The 21,540-nt window shown below is 47.1% G+C and overlaps 1 protein-coding gene across 2 annotated transcripts; it reads right to left on the bottom strand.

Annotated features, from left to right (window-relative positions):
* Nucleotides 1-2,907: 2,907 nt before the first annotated feature.
* AAGAB (alpha and gamma adaptin binding protein) lies at nucleotides 2,908-21,534 on the bottom strand. Of its 2 annotated transcripts, none has more exons than XM_041418932.1 (10): nucleotides 21,466-21,534; nucleotides 15,768-15,862; nucleotides 15,188-15,284; nucleotides 14,436-14,525; nucleotides 11,983-12,066; nucleotides 7,176-7,258; nucleotides 6,679-6,772; nucleotides 5,891-5,995; nucleotides 5,577-5,626; nucleotides 2,908-4,988 (listed from the first exon to the last, which is right to left on the bottom strand). In XM_041418932.1, the coding sequence occupies exons 3-10, from the start codon at nucleotides 15,219-15,221 to the stop codon at nucleotides 4,911-4,913; spliced, it is 618 nt and encodes a 205-aa protein (XP_041274866.1). In that variant the 5' UTR covers nucleotides 15,222-15,284; nucleotides 15,768-15,862; nucleotides 21,466-21,534; the 3' UTR covers nucleotides 2,908-4,910. The 2 variants fall into 2 exon arrangements, with proteins under 2 accessions (XP_041274866.1, XP_041274865.1); XM_041418931.1 differs by having other exon boundaries at nucleotides 15,768-15,958.
* Nucleotides 21,535-21,540: the final 6 nt, after the last annotated feature.

A 21,540-nucleotide genomic window follows, 5' to 3' on the forward strand; every position in this document is an offset into this window, starting at 1 on the left:
CTCTCATTTCATGGCAGGCTGGGCTCTTTTCTCCAGGATTTCACCCGGTTTTGTTCCTCCAGGATCAGTAGCAGGACCTTTGACTCTCTCTTGGTGTGGCTGCACAGCAGGGCCACCCTGTGCTTTCCCAGGCTGTGGTGATCTGTTTATTGTTAATGTACTGAATTGCAGGTTGTATTTTGTGTTAAGCTTGTCTTAGGAGTAATCCAGCGCTGTCCATTTGACTTAATCTGCAGCAGTCAGTGTGCATATGCACAAAGATGGAGAAATCCCGTCGTAAGGCATTTCCCTGGAGCTCTGGCTGCCCCTGTGTGCCAGGAAAGGCTGAGGGAGCCCCTGAGTTGCTCACAGTTTCCTCCCCCTTGCCAGCGTGGTTGAACCGTGCAGGATCCTCTGCAGGGTGAAGGATGTTCAGGACTCATCCCGAGCAGCCAGTGGTGGCACCTGTGCCTTGAGCTGCTTCCAGACTGGAAAAGCAGGAAGAACCCAGCCCAGGGAAGGACTTGAGCCACATCCACAGCATCCAGAGCTCTCCTGCTTCTCTGAGGGGCAGGAGGATGGAATTCCGTGGCTGTGCTGAGCTGGGATGAGAACCAGGCCCTCTCTAGTGGCGGCCTGAGCAGTGTGCTTGACAAGTTCAATGTTTTTTACTATGTACCTGCTTTTGTATTTATGTGTCTTTCTCGAATATTCAGATGAATCCAATATTTAATTTTAGCAGAAGGGGCAGTTAAGGACTCAGAGTATTAAATCTTCCATCTGCTCCTTGCTGATGATTGCTGGAAACGAGGAGCTTGTGATGTGAGAACAGAGCTGAGCATGAAGTCCCTGAGCCCTCGGGAGCCACGGTGCTGCTGCTGCACCAAGTCAGGGCCCCAGACGGGCCCTTGGTGCTCCTCGGGGCTTGATGGGGCTTTAAAAACCAAAACCTGCTCCTCCAGAGCTGCTGGGGTCATCCTCTGCTCCTCCTGGAGCTGCTGGGGTCATCCTCTGCTCCTCCAGAGCTGCTGGGGTCTCCTCTGCTCCTCCTGGAGCTGCTGGGGTCATCCTCTGCTCCTCCTGGAGCTGCTGGGGTCATCCTCTGCTCCTCCAGAGCTGCTGGGGACATCCTCTGCTCCTCCAGAGCTGCTGGGGTCTCCTCTGCTCCTCCAGAGCTGCTGGGGTCTCCTCTGCCCCTCCAGAGCTGCTGGGGTCTCCTCTGCTCCTCCTGGAGCTGCTGGGGTCTCCTCTGCCCCTCCAGAGCTGCTGGGGTCTCCTCTGCCCCTCCAGAGCTGCTGGGGTCTCCTCTGCTCCTCCTGGAGCTGCTGGGGTCTCCTCTGCCCCTCCAGAGCTGGCAGGTTCCTCCTCTGCTCCCCCGGGGCAGCCCCAGTGCTGCTGGGACACCCAGCCCTGTCCCTGGATGGCTCCAGGGGAGCTCTGAGTTCCTGCCCTCCCCTGCAGCATTACTGCCTGTCCCATGTACGCCCTCCCTTTCCATGTGGAACTGTAAGGTCTGTTTTTGACATTTTAATAAACTTTGATTTGAAAACTGAGGCTCGTGAGCAAATCAGGCTGTCGGAGGGATGTGTTTAAGGACACAGATGGACACTTCGGGGTGTTGCCGTGACAGTAACTGGGACACAGCAGCATCCTTAGGTTTGTGCAGTCCCAGTAAAGCGCACAGGAGCTCAGGCACAGGTAAGAGCCTCGTTCTTTTTACAGCCGGGACAGTTTTGTTCAAGAATTTAAAGCCAAATATATAAAAAATAATTTTTAAATTGCATTTAATTCTTTTAACTAATGGGATTCAGGGGTGAGTATAAGTGGAGTTCTGTGCTCCAAGGATTTATTGTTCTCCAGTTGCTGGAGAAGGCAGGCACAGCTGAGTATTCACAGGCTCCAAGTGCCACTGGAATTCCACTGCAGGGAACTGGGGAGCTGTTACCAGCTCAGGAGCCTTCACTGCCCAGCCTGGTGTCCTGTCAGGAGCTGACCCCGAGTTCCTTAAGGAGCAGAGATTCCACCCTCCCTCCCTGATGAGCCGTCCATGGCTGCCCTGTGCTCCTGGTGGGAAAGCTTTCCTGATTAACCCCCGGGCAGAATTCCACCAGCCCGTGGCCGAGGGCGGGCAGGGCAGGGCAGGGCAGGTGCCACCCGGGGACAGTGACAGATCCCTGCACTCTGAAGAGCCCCGGGAAGGCGCCAAGGCGCACCGCGATCCGATCGTGCTGTGAACTCCTCACAGCCCCCCGAGGTCTCTGGAATTCTCTGCTTTTGGGCTGGTTTTCCTGACAGGATTTACGAGAACACTTTTTCCACTCGGCTTTCCAGCCATGTGGTAATGAAGGGTCTCGTCCAGGCTCCGTGCTGGGCCTGCCAGAGTGAGTGCTGGGGGCTCTGCTGGCTGTCACCTGGCTTCCAGTTCCCAATCCCCGCCGGACACGGGCAGGGGAGGAATTAAAACCTCAAAGCCTCAGCCAAAATAAAGAGACAGCTGCCATGGCCTGGAACGTGCGCTCCGGGCCAAAGCGGTGCCAGGGCTGGCTCAGTGGCAGGGAAGGCTCAGCCTGGGCCAAAGCGGTGCCAGGGCTGGCTCAGTGGCAGGGAAGGCTCACCTGGCCTGGCCAGGAGCAGCGCAGTGCCTGAGCCGGGAATGCCAGCCCGGCAGCGGGAATGCTGCAGCAGCAAGCTGCGATGGATGTCAGAGCTGGGCTGGCCCTGCCCGGGCACGGTGGCACTGGGGCCTTTAAGGGCGCTCCCAACCCAAACCACTCTGGGATTCCGTCCAGAGCTGGGGCTGGCCCTGCCCGGGCCGGGCACTGGGGCCTTTAAGGGCGCTCCCAACCCAAACCACTCTGCGATTCCCTGCCACCAACTGGGAATTCTGCTGTTGCTACACAAAGGGAAACTGAGTGACAGACACCACTCTGCTTTTCCACTAATGCCCCTTTTATTCATTTCTGTAACTTCTGATTTTGTAAAGGAATTCTGTAGCCAAAACCAAAGGGTCTCTTCAGAAAAACCCCAAACAACCCACAAAAAAAAAAAAAAAAACAAAAAACCAAAAAAACCACCAGCAAAGTAAACCTTGATTTTAAACCACAACACAACAACCTCAGAGGATCATTAAATTATTTCCCAGTGTCTCCAGCCACACTTCCTGCCTCCATGATTTGTGCCCCTACACACAAGACCCACATTTACAATAAATCATGTTTAAAAGAGTTCTCAGTATGGGAATGAGCTGCTGCTGCCTCATGAAAAGGCAGCAAAGCACTGGGTATTAACTGATATGATCTCATTAAATTTAAAAAGTCACATCTCTGTCACATGTCTAAAGAATGGGTTTATAAAGTGTCCAAGTCCATTTTTTCTCCACTCTATTCCCTTGGGCATTTCTCACCATTGCACAACAAAGATTTAGAAAGGGCAGCAAGAATCTTCAGCTACCGAGGAGCCAACATGGAAACCATTCCCTGCTTGGAATGAGCCACCTGCAGGTCTGTGCTGGGGGAAAGATTGGAGAAGGGAGAAGGTGCAGTCACAGCAAGGCCCTGCAGCTGCCTGGGAAGGTGTCCCTCTCAGTATTCCAGAATTCTTCCCAGGTGTTTCACCATGGGGGAGCTCCTGCTCAGGCTCCAGCTGAGAAACACCTCCCAAACTGCCAGTGAGGCTGCAGTTCTTGTCCTTGAACGCTGCAGTTTCCACCCAGGAAGTGATTCCCAGCATTCCAAGACACTTATGATTTACATTCACCTTTGCTTTGTCATTAAAAAGGGAATTCAAGGAGCACTGTGACAGTGCCAGCAGAATGTAAAGCCATCAATAATCGATGGCAAACCCGTGTCCTGGGACTCGGCAATTTTGGGGACATTGGAAAAGTTAATTCTGAAATTCCTAACTGAGGGTGCTGAACAGGATGGATTTTCAGGTGGATAAGGAAAAGTTCTTGGGGCCAGACTCTTTTACATGGGAGTCTGTTGGATCCTCTCCCCACGGACCCACTGCCTGTGCCTGCAGAGCCAGGGTGGCACCTCCCCTTTGTCCTCTCGCTCTTCACCAGGCTCCACCTTCCTTCCCTGCCCGTCGTTCCGGAGGCTCTGTGCCCTGTGCTGCTGGAAGTGATGGGGACTCCATCCAGGACAAGGGAATTCCTGCTGAGCCCTGTCCCTGACGGGCACACAGGAGGGTGGGCACTGAGCCCATGCAGGGGCACGAGGGGTTTGGGATCCCCGCGCTGGGCACTGAGGGCAGAGCCCCCCAGAGCAGCTCTGTGCGTTCTGCCAGGCCTTGCACAAGGTTTGGGCAGGGAATTCCAGCCCTGGAGCAGCAGCAGCAATCTGGCATTTCACTGGGAATCCAGGGAGTGTGGACAACACCTGGCATTCCAGGGAAGCCCCCATCCTTACACAGGCAAAATCCAAACAGAATCCGAGCCTGGGGCCACGTGTAACGGCTTTGGCACTTGGCAGGACGGAGCTCAGCAGCCTCCTCCTCAGGGCTCATCCAAATCTGGCCAGTCTGAGCTGGGAAAAGCTCCATAAAACCATCCAAGAGCCCTACAGCTGAGAAATGGAGTTTGGAATTCAGGAGTCACTTCCCAAGCCCCAGCCCTGTGTGCAGAGATAACTGGGAGCACATTTGTTTATTTAAACCCCAGAGAGGAAATCATAAAAATGTTCATTTGAAAAATGTAAACTCATCACTGTTTCCTTGAGCCACACACGTGTCACCTTCCAACGTCCTCTGGGAGAGGAGACAGGAGGTCAGACAAAGCCTCTGGAGCAGGAGATGTTGTGGAATGTGGAATATGGGGAATGCTGTCACCAAGGGAAGCAGCTACAGCTAAATGGGGTTTTTGGCAATGAACACTAATTCAGGGAAGGATCGTTCCCTCAGGGTTGCTCTGGCACTTCCAGCTACAGAGGAATTCAGTTTTCTTCATCTGAGGAGAGACCTTCAATCTCATCCCTGTCTCCTCCAATCGCCATCCAGAAGGCTTTGGCCACCTACAATGGCAAAAGAGATGGGAAAGGGAGAGAATTCCCATCACATGACTGAGGATTTTGTATTTCCCATGCAAAGAGAGGATCTGAGCAGCAGCTAAATCTGGCAAGCAGCTCTGTAAGTGCAACACATCCTCTCTGAGGTGCAGGAACTTCAGCAACACAGAGGCAATGGCTCAGGCCATGGGAGGCACCTGTGATACAAAACCTGGGCTATTTAAGGCATCATTAAGTTTTCCAGGAGATCCACACTTTTCCATTGGCTTGTGGAAGCTGGCTAGCACCCCCAGTGACTGCAGGGCTTTCAGCTCAGAATTCAGAAAGGGGAAAAGTCTTTTTTTTATGGCAGTGGGGTGGAATGAGATGATCTTTATAGAGTCCCTTCCAACCCAAACCATTCCAGGATTTTATGCTTTTCTGGTATTTCAAACTTCCAGGTTATTCAGTTTTTGGGAGATACCTGACAAGTCTTCCCTAGGACTGTTTGGTTTGTTCTCACTACTTAATCCAGGAACTCTGCAGGAGCAGGAACTGTGGCTTGGAAAGAAAACAGCCATTTTACTGACTCCCACCCCAGCTCCCAAGGCTCACCTTCTCTGCGTGCAGCTTCCTCTGCTCGTGAGGCAGCGTGGCAGCTTTGTCTGCGGGGAAGGAGAGGATGGGGCTGTGAAGCTCAGGAGTGAGCAGTGAGCACCTCCTGCCCTGCTTTGGGAACTCCCAGAGCAACATCTGCTGCTTTCCAGAGCTTCATCAAGATGAAGAGCAAGTGAATGGAAAGAGCAGCTACCTCTAAAGGACTTGAGGCAGGAGAACAGGAATTTCACAGCTTCCCAACTCACTCCTGGCTCTCTCTGAGCCCCTGCAGGAGGTGCCAGAGCTCAGGTCCATCTCTCCTGGTGCGTTACCTTTCATTTCTTTCAGCTTTGAGAAGAGCCTTTCAAAGTTCTCCAGGTCCCCATCCCTCGTGGTCAGGCTGGCCAGCTCCTGGATGTCCATATCCAGCATGGGATCTGAAATACAGCTTGGTTGAAGAGAAATTATTCTGCTTTCTCAGCAGAAAACCAGGATTTTAACAGCTGCAAATCCCATTTGCAAATTCCGATGTCACAGGAGAAAGAAAAAATTTACTGATTGCTCATACAGACAAATCATGGCACTGTTACATTGGGGATTAATTTTATGGAAAAAGTCCTTCCCTGTGAGGGTGGGCAGGCCCTGGCACAGGTGCCCAGAGCAGCTGGGGGAAGAAATCCTTCCCTGTGAGGCTGGGCAGGCCCTGGCACAGGTGCCCAGAGCAGCTGGGGCTGCCCCTGGATCCCTGGCAGTGCCCCAGGCCAGGCTGGACACTGGGGCTGGGAGCACCCTGGGACAGTGGAAGGTGTCCCTGCCATGGCAGGGGATGGAATGGGATGAGCTTTAACATCCCTTCTAACCCAAAACATTCCAGATTCCATGATTCTGTGATACATTACATGTGAGCTCATCCAGTAGTTCAATTTCTTGCTGATTCCAGAATGATCTGTCCACAAAGAGCCACAGAGTGAATCAGAGAGTGATGAGCTGGTGAGACCACATCAATCAGCCAGGTCTCACACACAGTCCCACCTCCTGCAATGCTGCAGTGATTGGAGGCCTCTCCTGGCTCTGGCAGTGCCTTTGTGCCCCACGTTCCCCTGGGCCCAGCTGAGCTCACCTGCAGCACTGTCAGGCTCCAGGCTGTGTGTGCCAGCCCCATCCTCTCCAGCATCTGACTGGGATCCTTCCCTGTCTCCTGGAGATGGGTCGGACTGTCAGGAAACACAGATATTTCAGTATCCATTAATGCATGGAAAAACATCAGCAGCAAATCAGGTGCTCCCTGCTTTTCCTTCAAAACCCTGCACTTTATCTCAAAGTGTTACTGCAAAACCTGTGCCATGAAATGCCCCTTCTGCAGCACTGGGAACTGGTGCTGCATGAAGGGATTTCAGGATGGATTTGTTGGAGTTTTTCCAGTAACACCATGAAATGACAGGTTTTGTTCTGCCCCAAAGGGGATAATTTGGATATAATCAAACCCATTGTGAATGGAGCTTTTAGTGCTCCTTCCTTTGGCTCTGTGGCACAAGGGGAGGTCCCAGCCACCCCCCAGTGGATGAAGGCAGGGCCTGAGCAGAGCAGGAACCAGGAATTACTGGAATTTCTGTTTACTTCTGTCTCCGGGGTCTCTTCACAGCCACGGCTCCTGCGTGCTCCTGCCAAGGTGCTGAGGAGACCAAAGCCCTGGGTCCTGTCTGCAAACAAAGCACAAAGTGCAAAATTACTGCAAATACTGGGGCTGGCCAGCTGGGAGAGGGAGTATTTCACAGCACCACGAGAAACTCTGCCAGTGCACTTGAAAACAGATTTTAAGCAGAAATTTCACATCATCTCTAAGCTTTAAACTGTGTCTGCACTGTTTGCTGCTAAATATTCCCCCTAGGGAAGAGAATGTGAGCCACAGGAGATGTGGGGTCTTCCTAGAGCTTGGAAGCTTTAGAGTTGGGAGCCTCTGCTCCATTGGGATCTGAGCTGGTAAATTCCAAATGGGGCAGCTGGAAAATCCAGAAGCAGAATTAGCTTTTCCTGGTGCCCAGGTTTAACCCCCATGGGAAGCAGCCCTGGGTCTGAAGTTGGATTCAGGAAAGGCAACGGGAGCCTCTGCTCACACATGGTCTGAACAGGCTGAGCACAACAATGATGGCAAAGAAAATTGTTAAATATCTAATTCAGAATTCCTGGGTGGATTCAGCCATCAAACCCAGGGTTTCTGCTCACTGCAAGGTGCTCTGGGCTCTCCTCACTGCTGGCCTAGGGTGCACCTCAATGCTGCTTTAAAACTCAACCTAAAAAGTGATTTCAAACCTGAAGAGTCATCTAAGATAATAAATGTGGTGCAGTAATTTTAATTTAACCTGGCTGTATTTTTAAACCTGTTTTATATAAAAATATGTGCATAATGGGTGATATGATGAGGTGTTTTTTACTAAGTCAGGTTTTTCTAAGTCAGTTTATTACTCCATACAAACTGGCCTTGCACTGAGTAGTAAATATTTACAGTTACACAAGGCACTCAGGAGATTTTTCTGCAAACCTTTGTATTTTAGTCAACTAAAACTGAAAAAATGTGAAGTTATTGTACCAGAAATAGCCAGGAAACAATGACTTCTGCCAGAAGAAAGATTTAGTGTTACTTTTTAAAAGAAGTATGTTCTAAATTATTATACTCATGACTAAGCTCTAGACTCAACTGTTGAGGTGATGTCATTTGGATGCTCTGTCCAAATTTCCTTGCCATTTCTCCAGACTCTCATTCTGAGGGGTTGGATGTGTAACTGGGCCCATCCAGCACTCACACAAACACATCTCCATGAGAGAATTCCTGAGCCCCATTCCCTGTTCCCTGATCTGTTCTGCCCATCCCTGGCAGGTATTTGGGGCCACTGGCTCCACCTTATCCCCTTTTGCTGCTTTAGCAGACCCCTGGCCAAAGGGGTGGGAAGAAGTGAATCAGTGGAGCTGAATGAATTCCCTGCAAAACTTTCAGCTGCCTGTGAAGTCCAGCAGGTCAGTGAACAGGAATTGGAGGATAAAAGTTTGGGATTTGCATCCCAAAGCAGCTTCCCCAAGTTTCATGGGCTGAGCAGAGAGCTGGCTTTGGGGAAGCTGTGAAGGTGGACATGGAGCCAGTTTCTGAGTCACCTCAGGCAAGGTTGGACACTGCAGTGCAGAACGTCCTGGAGAGAGAACATTCCCACTCTGGCAGAGGGCTGGATGCATGATCTAATCATGGCCCTCGTTCATAGTTTGTCCCAGAGTTTGTCCTGCACAGAAAAACGGCAGTGGCTCCACATTCCCTCCTCCAACAGTGCAGAACCTCAGCCAGAATTATTACAAATGTCATCCCTTTCTGAAAAACCTGGAGTGTGCAGCAGGGATCTCTGAACAGCAGCTATTTGTCCCTGGATCCATGTTTAGGGAGGAGGCAGACACAACACTTGGTTGCAGGCACACCCTTGGAAAACCCTTCCTATAAACTCCTTTTATTGGATGTAAAAGTTATTTCAACTTCTGGGTGCAATTCAGGAAGTGGGTGATGCCTTACACAGTGTTCTTAAGGCAGGAAAGCCAAAAATTAGCTCATCCCACTTACTGGAGGAGTCAGTGGCTACGGTGGAGCCCAGAGCAGCTGGGGCTGCCCCTGGATCCCTGGAAGTGTCCCAGGCCAGGCTGGACAGGCCTTGGAGCAGCCTGGGCCAGTGGGAGGTGTCCCTGCAGGGGTGCAATGGGATGGGATTTAGGGTCCCTTCCCACCCAAACCATTCCATGATTCCATGCTCTGTGTAGTTTCACAGGAATCACTCACGATGCTCTGAACATGGATTCAGCATTCCCAAATTCCTGTTTCATAGCCAAGTGTTTTCCACTGCCTTTACCTATTATTATTCCTCCAGTCTGTCTCCAGCTGACACAGTGATCCTTACACATAAAATTGGAATTAACACATCAAAAGTCACAATTTGTTTAAATGGCCTCCCTAAATCAGGTTAATTGGCTGTGATTAGAGCCAGGCTCATTCCTGGCCCCACCTGAGGTAAGCAGCTTTACCTGGGATCACTCAAGCTGGGATTTAAGCAGGAAAGAAGCCAAGCAGCCTCTTCCAGAGGGCTGCAAATGGTTTCTCTTCTTGCCACAGAGGCTCTTGCAGGGGCAGAGAAGGTAACAGCAGTTTAATACCTCTGTGGAGAGGGAAATGTGTTACCTGGAGAATCCCTCAGGTTCTCCTGCTCAAGGAAACTTCCAGAGACTGAAGGGAGCTCTGAGGCATGGAGAACCAACCTTACACCAGCTCCAGAAAGGATTTGTTCCAGGCAGACTCCCAGGTAAGACTGCTTGTTTGGCTTGGAGTAGAGCTAATGCTGCTGGATTTACTCACAAAGCACGTGGGATTGGTTACCTGGTATAAACTTGTTTCTAATTCAACTGTGTTACAGTTAATAATTATTTTTATGGATCTGTGTGAGAATGATGCTTTAAATGGTAAAAGAAAAAATGTGAAGTTTAATATTTTAATGAATAGGTGTGTAAAAAAACCTGCAGTTTGATAAGAATTGTGTTGGGGCTTAATGCAATAAAATGGATTTGGTGTTTGTGCTTGAAAAAAGTTATTCCTGCTCTGTCTGTAAATTTAAATTCTCATGGAAACAGGTTTTTGAATTAAGGCTACACCTAGCTGTGCTGTAAGTATTTGCTACTAGACATTTACTACTGGAAGTCTCTTAGGGTCTCTGATTACTCTTCCCTGCATGGTTCTCAACCAGCCAGGAATTGCAGGTCATTCAGTGGAAAAGCTTTAGTTAGATTTACATGGCAGCCAGTTTCTAGGACCTGGAGGAAGCTGAAAACAAAAGCTATGTTACAGGTTGTAAAAAGTTTTATTTTAAGCAAAATGAGCTCAACAATTTCCCTTTGAAAGCACAGTCAGGCTGCAACACCTTCCAAATATAGCTCACTTCCTGAGGGGTTTGTGGTGGTACAGCAGTGCTGTGTGGGGCTGGTGCTGTGCAGACAGAAAACCAGGATTTTTCAAGGAGCCTGACCTTTACAGAACACACCAGTGATGTGCAGGAATTTCCCCCCTGTGAGGAACCGAGCATGTGACTGAATTCTGCTGTTCTGTAAGGTGGCATCTGCCAAATACAGGAAATGTGTTGTTAAAAAAAAACAGTGAGATAACCTGACACCATCTGCCAAGGTTACCTGCAATGGCTACACTGAATCAGACCCCACCTTCACCTCAGGTCTGATGGGGAATGAGAAATCCTCAAAAAGCTGCATTAAAAAGTGGAGGTTAATAATTCTCATCCTGGTTTTACTCAGTCCCAGCAAGCATTGCAGACACAGAGATTAACAGCAGCCTCTCTGCCTTAAATCATTCCACAGTTAATTGTGGTAGGAAGGGAGAAGCCACAGCAGTGGGAATGGGAGCAGAGAGGTGTTGGGGGGTTGGTGGTGGGATGAGGCTTTGTGAACAAGAAATTCCAGGCCAAGCACTCCTGGAGAGTTTCATCTTCCTACATTTTCTGCAGCAGTTTGTGTGATTAGAAAGGTAATCACAGGCTTTCAAGTAAATGGCAGGATCTACCCTTGTAACCACAGCATTTCCTTTTCTGATGAGTCTAAGGCTAAAGTGACTTTTCCAAAATTCTATCTCTACCTGATAATCAGCTACCTCAGGAAATTATCTGAGGTTGCCCACTTTTTGCACTGTTGTAAAAAAAAAATATCTGTAGTTTCCAGGTACTCAAGTGGGTTTTCTGTAGCAAAAACAGCCCCTAAATGTTTGACATGCCTCCTTTGCCAAATCTCATCTCTGCACTTGCTATTCTCAAAAAACTCAAAAATGTAACAAACAAACCAAAAAACCCCTACAACAAATGTGCAATTTAACCTTTACTTCTACACTGAATCATGTATCAGTCTGATAAAGATGACAATTACAACCTATTTCCTACTAGAGTTTGGTGGAACAAACTTTGAGTTTTCATTGCAACCTGCAGGATTAATGGAATATTTAACTCAAATTATTGCTAGAGTGCAAGTTAAAGTAGAGAGGGAACAGGAGCAGGTGCTGGAACAGGAGAAGTTTTACACAGAAATCCTTTCCTGTGAGGGTGCTGAGGCCCTGGCACAGAGCAGCTGTGAGTGGAAGTGTCCAAGGCCAGGTTGGGTGAGCTTGGAGCAGCCTGGGGTAGAGGATAAGCCGAGCTTTAAGGTCCCTCCCAACCCAAACCATGCCAGGATTCTGTGATAAATCTCACCCGCTGCCTGTGAGCTCACAGGACAAGGGAGGGTGGAAGCAATGGCTGGACCCTCCTGTTCCCTGGGGAAGTCCCAGAGTGCTCCAGCTGTGCCTGTGCTGGCCCAGCTGCTCCACTGTAACCCCCCAGCCCGCGGAGCTCAGGGCCAGGGCACCCACCTCCCTTCATGACCACGTTGGACCAGACGTTGGCGTTGAGGGCCTGCACGATGCGCTTCGCTCCGGTGGACTCGGGGAAATCATCTGCACCAAAACAGAGAGTGACTCTGAAACCTCCCAAAAACAACTCCAAAAACCAGCACGTGCCTCCAGGCCTGTCCTAGAGTCTCACAACCACTGTCAATTCTGCTCCAGTACAAAACACAGATTTTCACCTTTGATTGATGAGAGACCAAGTAAATGTAAATTAATGGCTGACTTCTTGGGCTGAGCTTCCAGGGATAATGAACTGTGAGCTCAGCATTTTGCAGATCTCCAAATGCTTTTTGTTAAATATTTAGCAGGAGGCCTACATGAAGTAACATCTTTATAGCATATTATAAAAGTATAATATACTTTAATATAAATATAATTCTATTATAAATAAAATTAAAATAGCAAATAATAAATATAATAATATAATATAAAAGTATATTATACTTTATAGTGGATATATATAAATTTTATAGTATCAGACAAGAAACTTGAATCTTTCACCCCAAGATCTTTTACAATGCTGTATAACATAGAAATATATTAGAAAATAGATACCAGAATTACTTTTCTTTCTTTTAGAAAGCAAAGAACTTGAGACAACCATTTAAAAAGGGTGTGATGCCTGTAGAAAATGGAAAAGGATACCATAAAGCTGTCCCCACAATATCTAACTCCCAAAGTTCCAGTAATCCTGGGAATTACAGGAACTTGAAAGCCCAGGGAAGGCATTATTCAGATTTTAATTTATTTACTGAATAGATCTGACACCACTTTAGATCAAGTCAGTTTTCCCATTTCCTCAGTTTAGTCAGCTTCCCATGTTTGTGCAGGTTGACAAAGGGGAAAAAAAACACCAAAAAACAAAAAACCAAACAACCCTTTGGATACAAAACTGTTTTTGTTTAGAAATCAAACTCAAGTGACTCAGGTGCAGTAATTGAAACTGCCTTTAGAAATGCATTTAAGGTTGAAATCAGATGTTTTGCCCTCTGTGATGCTGCTGTTTGGTTTGATATCAGAGTCATTATCAAGAGTGTCAGTTCAGAGCTCTTGTCCTGACTGTGCAAACAACTGACAATGAGTCAAAACAAAACTTCCAGTTTATTTGAGATGAGCTGCCTGAAATGTCAGAATTTTGAGCAGAGATTGGCCCAGTGTGTTTACAGCATCTGTTGTGCCTTTTGTAACTCACCCAGAACGTTTGGGGGGTAAATAAGTTACTCACAGGAACACAGTTCCTCCTCTGCATGAGTCACAGTGAATCAACTACCAGATTAAACAGCTAGGAAAGAACATGTATCCCAATATTCCAAAAATTAACATCCTGAGTTATTACTGCCGTTAAGTAAATTGTAAAGAGTTTGTTCCCATAAATGGTAAAGAGCTTGTTCTTTACAACAATTATTCAAGAGAAAAATAACTTGATTAAAGGTTACTATTTTTAAAGCAATTAGTATTTGTTTAGTCTAAGGAGTCTTCGCTTCCGATTTTCCCAGTTTCTGTGAATCAAATCTGTGCATCTCCCTCCTTGACTAAAAAAAAAGGGAAACATTTTAAAGGCATGCTGGGGAGAGAGGGAGACTTCTCAGCTCCTCAAGATGCAATTTTAGTAGGCCTTTAAAGGGGGGAAAGGGGTGGGATGTGTTCCAGTGAGGATTTTATAGTGAATTATTTTTGGTGACTGCCACGTGCTTGCAGAACCTGAAATAGAGCGAATGTTAGTGACTAATTCCTCTCCAGCCTGCAGTTATCTCACTTTACTCCAGAGAGGTAAGGTGTAAATGTTTTTGTGTCACTGAAGTGAGGAGATAAGGCTGATGCTGATAAGCTGTCAGGAAATGCATAGTCACTTTTCAAGAGTGGAACACCACACTTCTGACTCTTCTTGCTGGTTTTTTTTCAAGCTATAAATGTTGGGCAGCCAGTGATTCTGAAACTGGTTTATTTCCTGTGTAACAGCTCGTGTTGCTCTGAAATGTTTTTAACAACCTGCCATTTACAGCCTATCATGTCACTGTTTGTACCAAGATAGCATAAAATAGTTTTCAAGTGTTTTTAAAATCAGAATTTTTCTGCCCTCATGCATCAAAATGTTTCTTTAGATTGATTCTCCAAGTGGAATATGAACTTCTGATGTATCAATACAGTCCTGGGGCTGAAAAAGGAGCAGATACTACTTTTACGTAGGTGCTGCATAAACAGCAGCTGGATTTGGGAGGGGACAAATGGAATTTCTCAGAGGAAATAACCTCCTCCCCCTCGTGACCTTTTACAGCTGAGACTCAGCCCCACCAACGGGAGCATTCCATGCTGCAATCATGTGGCAGATCAACAATTGCAAGGGGCATAACTTTGTTTAGAAGGTATTTTTGGGGTACTTTTCATTCTCAAAATGGCAAGAGAAGCAGCAGACCTACCATCTTCATCGGGCAGCTCCTCAGGGCTGAGCTCTACCAGCTCAAAGCCATGCTTGATGCACCATTCTTGAGCTTTCTGTCTGTTTACACCTAAATTGGGAGACAAAAATGGGTATTACAGGTGCAGATTTGAGACCAGTACCAGCATATTTATCAGAATATTTAGCTGTGTTTTATTCCCTCAAAGTTGTTTGCTTGCTCTGGAGTGTATGGGAAGTGTGTAGCAGCTGGCATGGATCCTCCATTCACTGTGGATTCCAAAAATAGAGAGTTAAACTCCTCCTTGGAACTGAGGAACAGAATCAAATGGCTTTGCAGAGGGTACAATGTAGGTGTGAATGAAGACTTTTGTTAACTCTGGGCTTGACACTGGACTGAGCTGCAGGGACACACCTGCATCCCCCAGCTTGCTGCTGTCTACAATCACAGCAAATGTGTGTGCTCAATGCCCAAATGTAAAAAAAAAGGAATTAAGCAAACGAGTCCTCCCCATTTTGTCAGCAGGATCATGCACATCCAGCAGCAGGAATGCCTTTTAATCCCCTGCAGTGACAGGACAGAGCTGACTGAGCAATCTGGTAAAATTCTGAGTTCTAACCACATCCCACTGAAGGTTTCAGCTCCTGCTCCCCAGAGCTCTCCAGGCCAGTCTCACCCAGACTCTGAGAGGCAATTGTTGATGTAATTAGCAAGTCAATTATTATGCAGGCTAATGGCTCTAAGTGAGGACGGGAGTTCTTTGGGTCTCCTACCGTTCTCAGATACTCTGTCACAAACCAGGATCATCACTTCTGGCAGCCACTCTTCTGTCAGGGGCAGCCATTCGGAGACACTCTCCAGTCCAGTCTTCTACAGGGGAAAAGAAAAGTGTTCTTTGCAATACATCCTGCAATACTTTAGTTTTTAACAGTATTAGAATTGAATTATATAAAGAAATAGGCTCTTTTTGTCTCAACCTCTCTGGTTTCTGCTAAACCAGTTTTCATTGCTGCTGGTTTAGTAGAAACAATTTTGGGTGAAATGCCCTGAATTTTATGTTTAGCTCCCTAAATTTTGTCTGTCCTAAGGGAGCCTTTAAGAAGCAGCACCAGCTAGGAATAAAGCAGGAGATGGTGAGCTGGATTTCCATGGTGGCATAATGTCTCCTGAAAACCCCTCTTCCAGCTGGAGGAGAGCAGTAAGACAGAAGGAAACTGCTGCTATTGTTAGCAGGGAAATTTAATATTTAATATTGATCTTCTGCCAGTGAATAGAACTTAAAGGGGATGGATGAGATTCTGATGTATGGTTCTCACTGTGATAAGGCAGGAGAATAAAGCAGAAGAGCCTTACTGTTGTGCTGTCAAAGTACACAACAAATGCCTGCACAGCCTCAGCGATCTCTCCAGTCACGTGGAATGTGTTTGGGACCACACACAGGTGGATATCTGCAGAATAATATTTGTTATCTATCGTCCAGGGGTAGAAATTCACTCTTCCACTTGTTACTGCACCCACAGTAAGGTCATCTTTTCCTGTGATACCTGCAGGAGAGAAAAGTGGTGAGGAGGAGGGTAAAGCCAGCAGCAAGAAAATAATTTGTCAAGAAAAGTACGGTGCCAATGCACATCCATCTTTACTATAATAAACCAGTGCATAATCAAGATCTTTAAAAATTCAACTCAATTTGTTACTCTGTCCCAGATTTTACTGCTTAGCTTTCAAAAGAGTTTATTTTCTAGTTTTCAATATAAAATATGGCCCAGAAGCTGCAGAAAGCCTTTTGTTTTCCTGGAAATGTCCTTTCAAGTGTTAACCCCAAACTTAGTACCTGTAAACAGGACGCATGGAGAAAAAACCTAAACTTTATTGCAAGCCTTGCATGCTCTTTGAGATGTAAAAATCTGTTTAACTGTGACCAAAACCTGAAGGTAACTAATGAGAAAATCAACCCAGTTCCTACAATTCAGCTGTAATTCCCATTAAATTCCATGCAGGAGCTCAACCATTAAAATCCAGTGCTTTGCTCAGGTGCTGTCAAGCTCTGCCCTCCCTCCAAGGCAGGAACATTCCCAGGAATACTGGAGCTGAATCAGAGCTGGAAGCAGAGCATCCCATTATTCCTTGAGGGAAAGGCCAGGAAATCTTGCTCAGGCTGGATGAACTCCTGGACACTTTGGAATACAGGTCAATTATTTAGAAAATGGACTGAATCATCCAGAACTGCCTGGGGCAGGAGAAGAGTTAAAGAATAAAGCACATGGCTTTTCAAGGATTTGTATTTTAAGGTACTGAGAGTTCCTGGAGCTGCTGGAACAGGCTGTTCCCCAAATAGTCTGGAGATGAATTTGAATTTATCTGTGTCTTATTAGTAAAGAGACAGGAAAACCTCCTTGCCAAGGCTGCAGTGATTTTTACAACTAAACTGCAAAGCTGAGAAATGGATCTGGTGAATGAGCACGGGGCACAAGGCAGGGAGAGCTGTAAAGCAGGATTGTTTGCAGCCCTGAGGAGGAGATGGAATCTGAGGGAGAAATGTGACCTTGGAAACAGAAACCTGTAGCCATTTCCTCCTTAGGAGGATGAAACAGGAGTCTCCTCTCCGGGCTTCTTAAAATAAGAAGTGCCACATCGAAATGATTTTTCCAGGTTCAAGTTTGATTTTATTTTGGATGGCAATTATTTTTCAGATTATTTCAGATGATCATCTTAAATCAGATGATATTCCATGCTAAGATTACCCACCTCACCTTGGAGCTGGGGGACAAAGATCCTGAGTCACCACCAAACAAACCTGGATTCTGAGCTTTGTTATTCTCAGAGGTTTTGTTTGGAATATGATATTAATTTCCCCTTACTAGTGTTTTGCCAGTTAAAAATAAGAAAGTAAATTAAAATCAGTCTGAGCTAACAGAATTACAAGTCAATGCCACAAGAGGCTAAGAATAAAAGGGTCCACAGAAATTACTGAAACCCAGAAAATCAGCAGGAAGACTTAGGGAGGAAAATGGGGTGAGGAGGAAAATCAGCTCTGAAGTCACTTGAGTCAGTCACCCTAACAAGGATACAAAGGGAAAGAACCTTTATAAAAGGTTTTCAAAAGCTGGTATGAATTTCACACTCGCTTTGTAAGGGACATTTTTTAGAAGAGTTCATGGACAAATTTAGGTCTGAAAGCACTGCCAGAATGAGGCCATGTCCCATTTCCTATTACCTGCTACTTGTTCCTGTACTTTAAGGGGTTTTCTTTCATCCCATTGTGCTGCTGATTACCCATCCTTCATGCTGAGATTTTGCCAATTCCCTGTGAAATTTCTCTCCCAGTAAAAATGGATGTTGCACACTAAACTCCAAGGGCTTCAGGAACCTGGTGAAAGGATTGAGACCTGCTGTGTCCCAGGCTGCTTGTGGGGCTCTAAGAAATCACTGCACAACAGCCTGATCGCTCCTGGCAGGAAACTGAGCAGCTTGCCAGGAGTTCTCTCCCAAAAAAGTCACTTGGAACAATTAGATTTTGGACTTTAGAGCAAACAAGCAGAGACTACAAAAGAAATATACACTGTAACTCAAACTGAGCTCTCATTTGATGCAGGAATTAGCTTTAAGGGCTGTATTTATCACCCCAGCATTCCAGAAAGTTCTTTTCTAGACAGCCTGGATTTGAATGAAAGCAGGAAGTTCAGCCAGAATAGTTTGGTATCTAATTTAGAGAGTATTGATCAGAACAAACTCCTAGAAAATGAATATGGCCAAAGGAGGTGGCCTGTCCATGCCAAGAGCCTGGAGAAGCACGGGAGGCACTGTGAGACCAGAGCAGAGCCAGGCTCGGGCTGGCCCTGCCGGGAGCCCTGCAGCTCCAGGGACAGGAATGCAAACACTCTCCAGCTGCAGCACCAACAGCACAGCTGGAAAAGGCCACGGCACTGACAGAGCTGTGCCCCCAAAGCCAGCACCCAGAGCTCAGGCTCCGGGGCTCTGGCCCTGCTGGGCACTCTGCTGAAATGATGCTGCCAGGGGCTCCCGCTGGGGACACCCCGGGCTGTGTCGCACGCTGCACAGCAGCACTGGGAGCAGCAGCAGCTGCCTGTCACAGGGGTGCCTTGGGGCCGTTTTTGGCTGCTCCAGCAGCCCGCGGTGGGGACCTGGAGCCTCCACAGCCCTGCCCTGCTCTAGGGTCAACTAGGGTCACCACAAACGCCCTTCTCCACTTCATCCCATGACTGACTTGGCTCTTTTTGTATCAGAAAACCATTAAAAACAAACAGCAACTGACACACGAGATCAGTGCGTGGCTCAGCAACTGATCCTGGCTGGTGTCACACGGCTCCAAACTTCTCTGGAACCTCTCCAGAGGAAAAGGTTTCCTTACTTCCAGGCAGTCAGGCACTGCCTTGTGTTTTTCAGCAAGTTCACCAGTTGTGCCCCTTCTTCACTCACAGGTATTTATATATTTTGATAAAGCAGGCAACAGTTATATATATATAATAATATTTATTGAAATTATTTCCAGCTATTTACAAAAATGGTTGCTCATTTTACTGACTTAAACATCAACATTTAATTTCATATTTTATCATACAGACAAGATAAATAATGATTTTGAACATGAGAGAGAACATGGCAATATTATAAAACCTCACATCCCTTCCCATTTTTAATGCTGAATCTTACTGAAAGTGCAAATACTTTCAAAAAAAACCAGAAATAACTTTTCAGAAGAGTTAGATAATCAGAGAACATGCAGCTCTCTTGCAGTAACTGCCCTGTTCTCCAATACCCAAGAAGTATTTAAGCACTTTTAGCACACTGTGTGTCTCATAATAATTTTTTAATGATTACAACTTCTTTTTGCAGGTTTTTTCCCCAAAGGGATTAAGGTATTTACCACTTTTCATAGTGTTTTTCAGACTGAATAAATGTTTTAAGAACACAATGCCCTAAATGCTCCCAAATCCTCAGAGCTGTCAGGTACACAGAGCAGTTCCCACATTCTGGGCCTTGAGAGCCACCTGGTGGAATAAACCATAAAAAATACTCCTAAAATCACACCAAGGAGTAAAGAGAACCCAAATATGCTGGGGATGGGGAGGAGGGGGAGTGCCAAAAAATCCAAAAAGAAAAGGAAGAACAATCACATCAGACAGAATGAAAACTGAACCAATCTTATCTGCAGTTTTGTGATAAATACATCACAGTAATAACAAGCAGATCTCTGCTGAGCACTTTAAACAGCTTTGTTTTGCCACAGTGTCCCATGAATGAAAGCATTCAGAGCACCCTGCAGGAACCTGAACAAATAAAAATATATCTAGCAAATGTACCATCAGCTGCTTCTCATCCTCAAGCCATTTTCCATTTAACAGGAGGAAAACCCTGGAAAAAGTCTTGGAATTGGCCTGAAGACTTCTGGCAGGCTGTTTGACCCCACCAAACTCTCCCCACTGCTGCCCCACCCCTGCCTGTGTGTCCTTGAACGTTTTAGTCTGCTGCATCTGATTTCATGTCACTTGTTATGCAAAGCAGAGACTTACGAGGCTGATGGTATTTATTCTATCCAATGATTTTATTTCTTTCAGGAGGGTTTTAATGTAACCCAGACAGAGGACACACAGACAAGACTCCAGGCTTGGAACTGGGAGCAGTGGAAGCTGAGATATTTCAAAGTGAGTACTAGTTTTAAAAAAAATCTGAGCTTAAATTTTAAGATTTTCTCAGCTTAAGCAGCTTTTTGCTCATCTACCTTTTCTACCTGTTTCATTTCGCTATGCAAAGTAATCAAAGGGGAAACCTAGAGGAACCTTGAGTGATTCCTTCCAACTTGTTTCTACCTTCCTCAAAAATAAGCTAATAATATTTTTTTTGGTGTGAAATCTTTAAATAATTCAGTGTCCTGCAGCTGCTTTGGCAGAGAAGCCTTTGACTGCAGATCTTGTTCTGTTATTTTTGTTTCAAAACGTGCTTTAATGAGGTGGAGGGAGCCAGTTCCTGTGGGCAGCCCTGTGCTTGCTGAGGTCCTAAGTAAGAATTGCTCAGAAAGAGAGAAAAACAAATCCAGAGAAGATTTGAGGGAGTTAAATTCTACATCTCACTATGCACAGCAAACTGTTCACAAACTCCCTAAAACCCAGGGCTGTCCTAACACAGGCAACCCACCAAGACCATGAACAGCTTCTTCCTGGAATCCCCCGATTTTAAAAATACCAAAAACTCCACCATGGTTTCCTCTACTGCCAGATCTTATTCTTGTGTTCCCCTTTTTAGCCATAAAAACGGCAACTGGTTCCCAGGAAAACCACTTCCTATTGAATGAGTTCTACGTACTTGGTACCCAGTGTAATCTGCAATTCTACCAGCTGTAAAACAGAATTTTTAGCTTTCCTTTTCAGTCCTTCCGCACTGAGAAAGAGGTGAATTATTTCCTTAAAGCACTAAGGAGGCTCCTGACAACCTCTGCAAAGGGTCGGGGGCTGCGATCCCCCCGTCCTGAGGGGAGGATCGAGACCCTGAGAGGAGAACTGCGACCTTGACGGGAAAAATGAGAACCTGAGGGGAGAGCTGAGATCCTGAGGGGAAAACTGGGACTGTGAGGGGATGGCAGCGACCCTGAGGGGAAAATTGAGACCGTGAGGGGACGGCGGCGACCCTGAGGGGAAAACTGAGACCGTGAGGGGACGGCGGCGACCCTGAGGGGAAAACTGGGACTGTGAGGGGACGGCGGCGACCCTGAGGGGAAAACTGGGACTGTGAGGGGACGGCAGCGACCCTGAGGGGAAAACTGGGACTGTGAGGGGACGGCAGCGACCCTGAGGGGAAAACTGGGACTGTGAGGGGACGGCGGTGACCCTGAGGGGAAAATTGAGACCGTGTGGGGAAAACTCGGACCGTGAGAGGATGGCAGCGACCCTGAGGTGAGAACTACGATCCTGAGGAGAAACCAGCCTCCCTGAGGGCCGGGGCTGGCGGGAGCCGCTGCCAGCCCGGTTCGCGCGGGCGCGGGCAAGCCGCGGCCCCTGGTTCCGCCCGCTCGGGCGCCGCGGCGGCCCCGACTCACGTTTGACGAGCTCCTCGGGCGCGAAGCCCGCGGCACAGCTGGTGAGCAGCGCCAGCGGCCGCGCTGCCGCCGCCA

This window comes from Onychostruthus taczanowskii, unplaced genomic scaffold (genome assembly GCF_017590055.1).
Source record: "Onychostruthus taczanowskii isolate IOZ18803 unplaced genomic scaffold, ASM1759005v1 scaffold6, whole genome shotgun sequence".
NCBI lineage: Eukaryota > Metazoa > Chordata > Aves > Passeriformes > Passeridae > Onychostruthus > Onychostruthus taczanowskii.

What these genes read in the sequence shown, in the direction of transcription:
- AAGAB (XM_041418932.1), bottom strand. Translation starts at nt 15,221, where the DNA reads ATGATCCTGGTTTGTGACAGAGTATCTGAGAACG. An exon ending in GGAGCTGCCCGATGAAGATG is followed by an intron (nt 12,067 to 14,435) that starts GTAGGTCTGCTG and finishes GTTTTGGTGCAG; the next exon opens with ATGATTTCCCCGAGTCCACC. An exon ending in AAAGCTGAAAGAAATGAAAG is followed by an intron (nt 5,627 to 5,890) that starts GTAACGCACCAG and finishes CCTTCCCCGCAG; the next exon opens with ACAAAGCTGCCACGCTGCCT.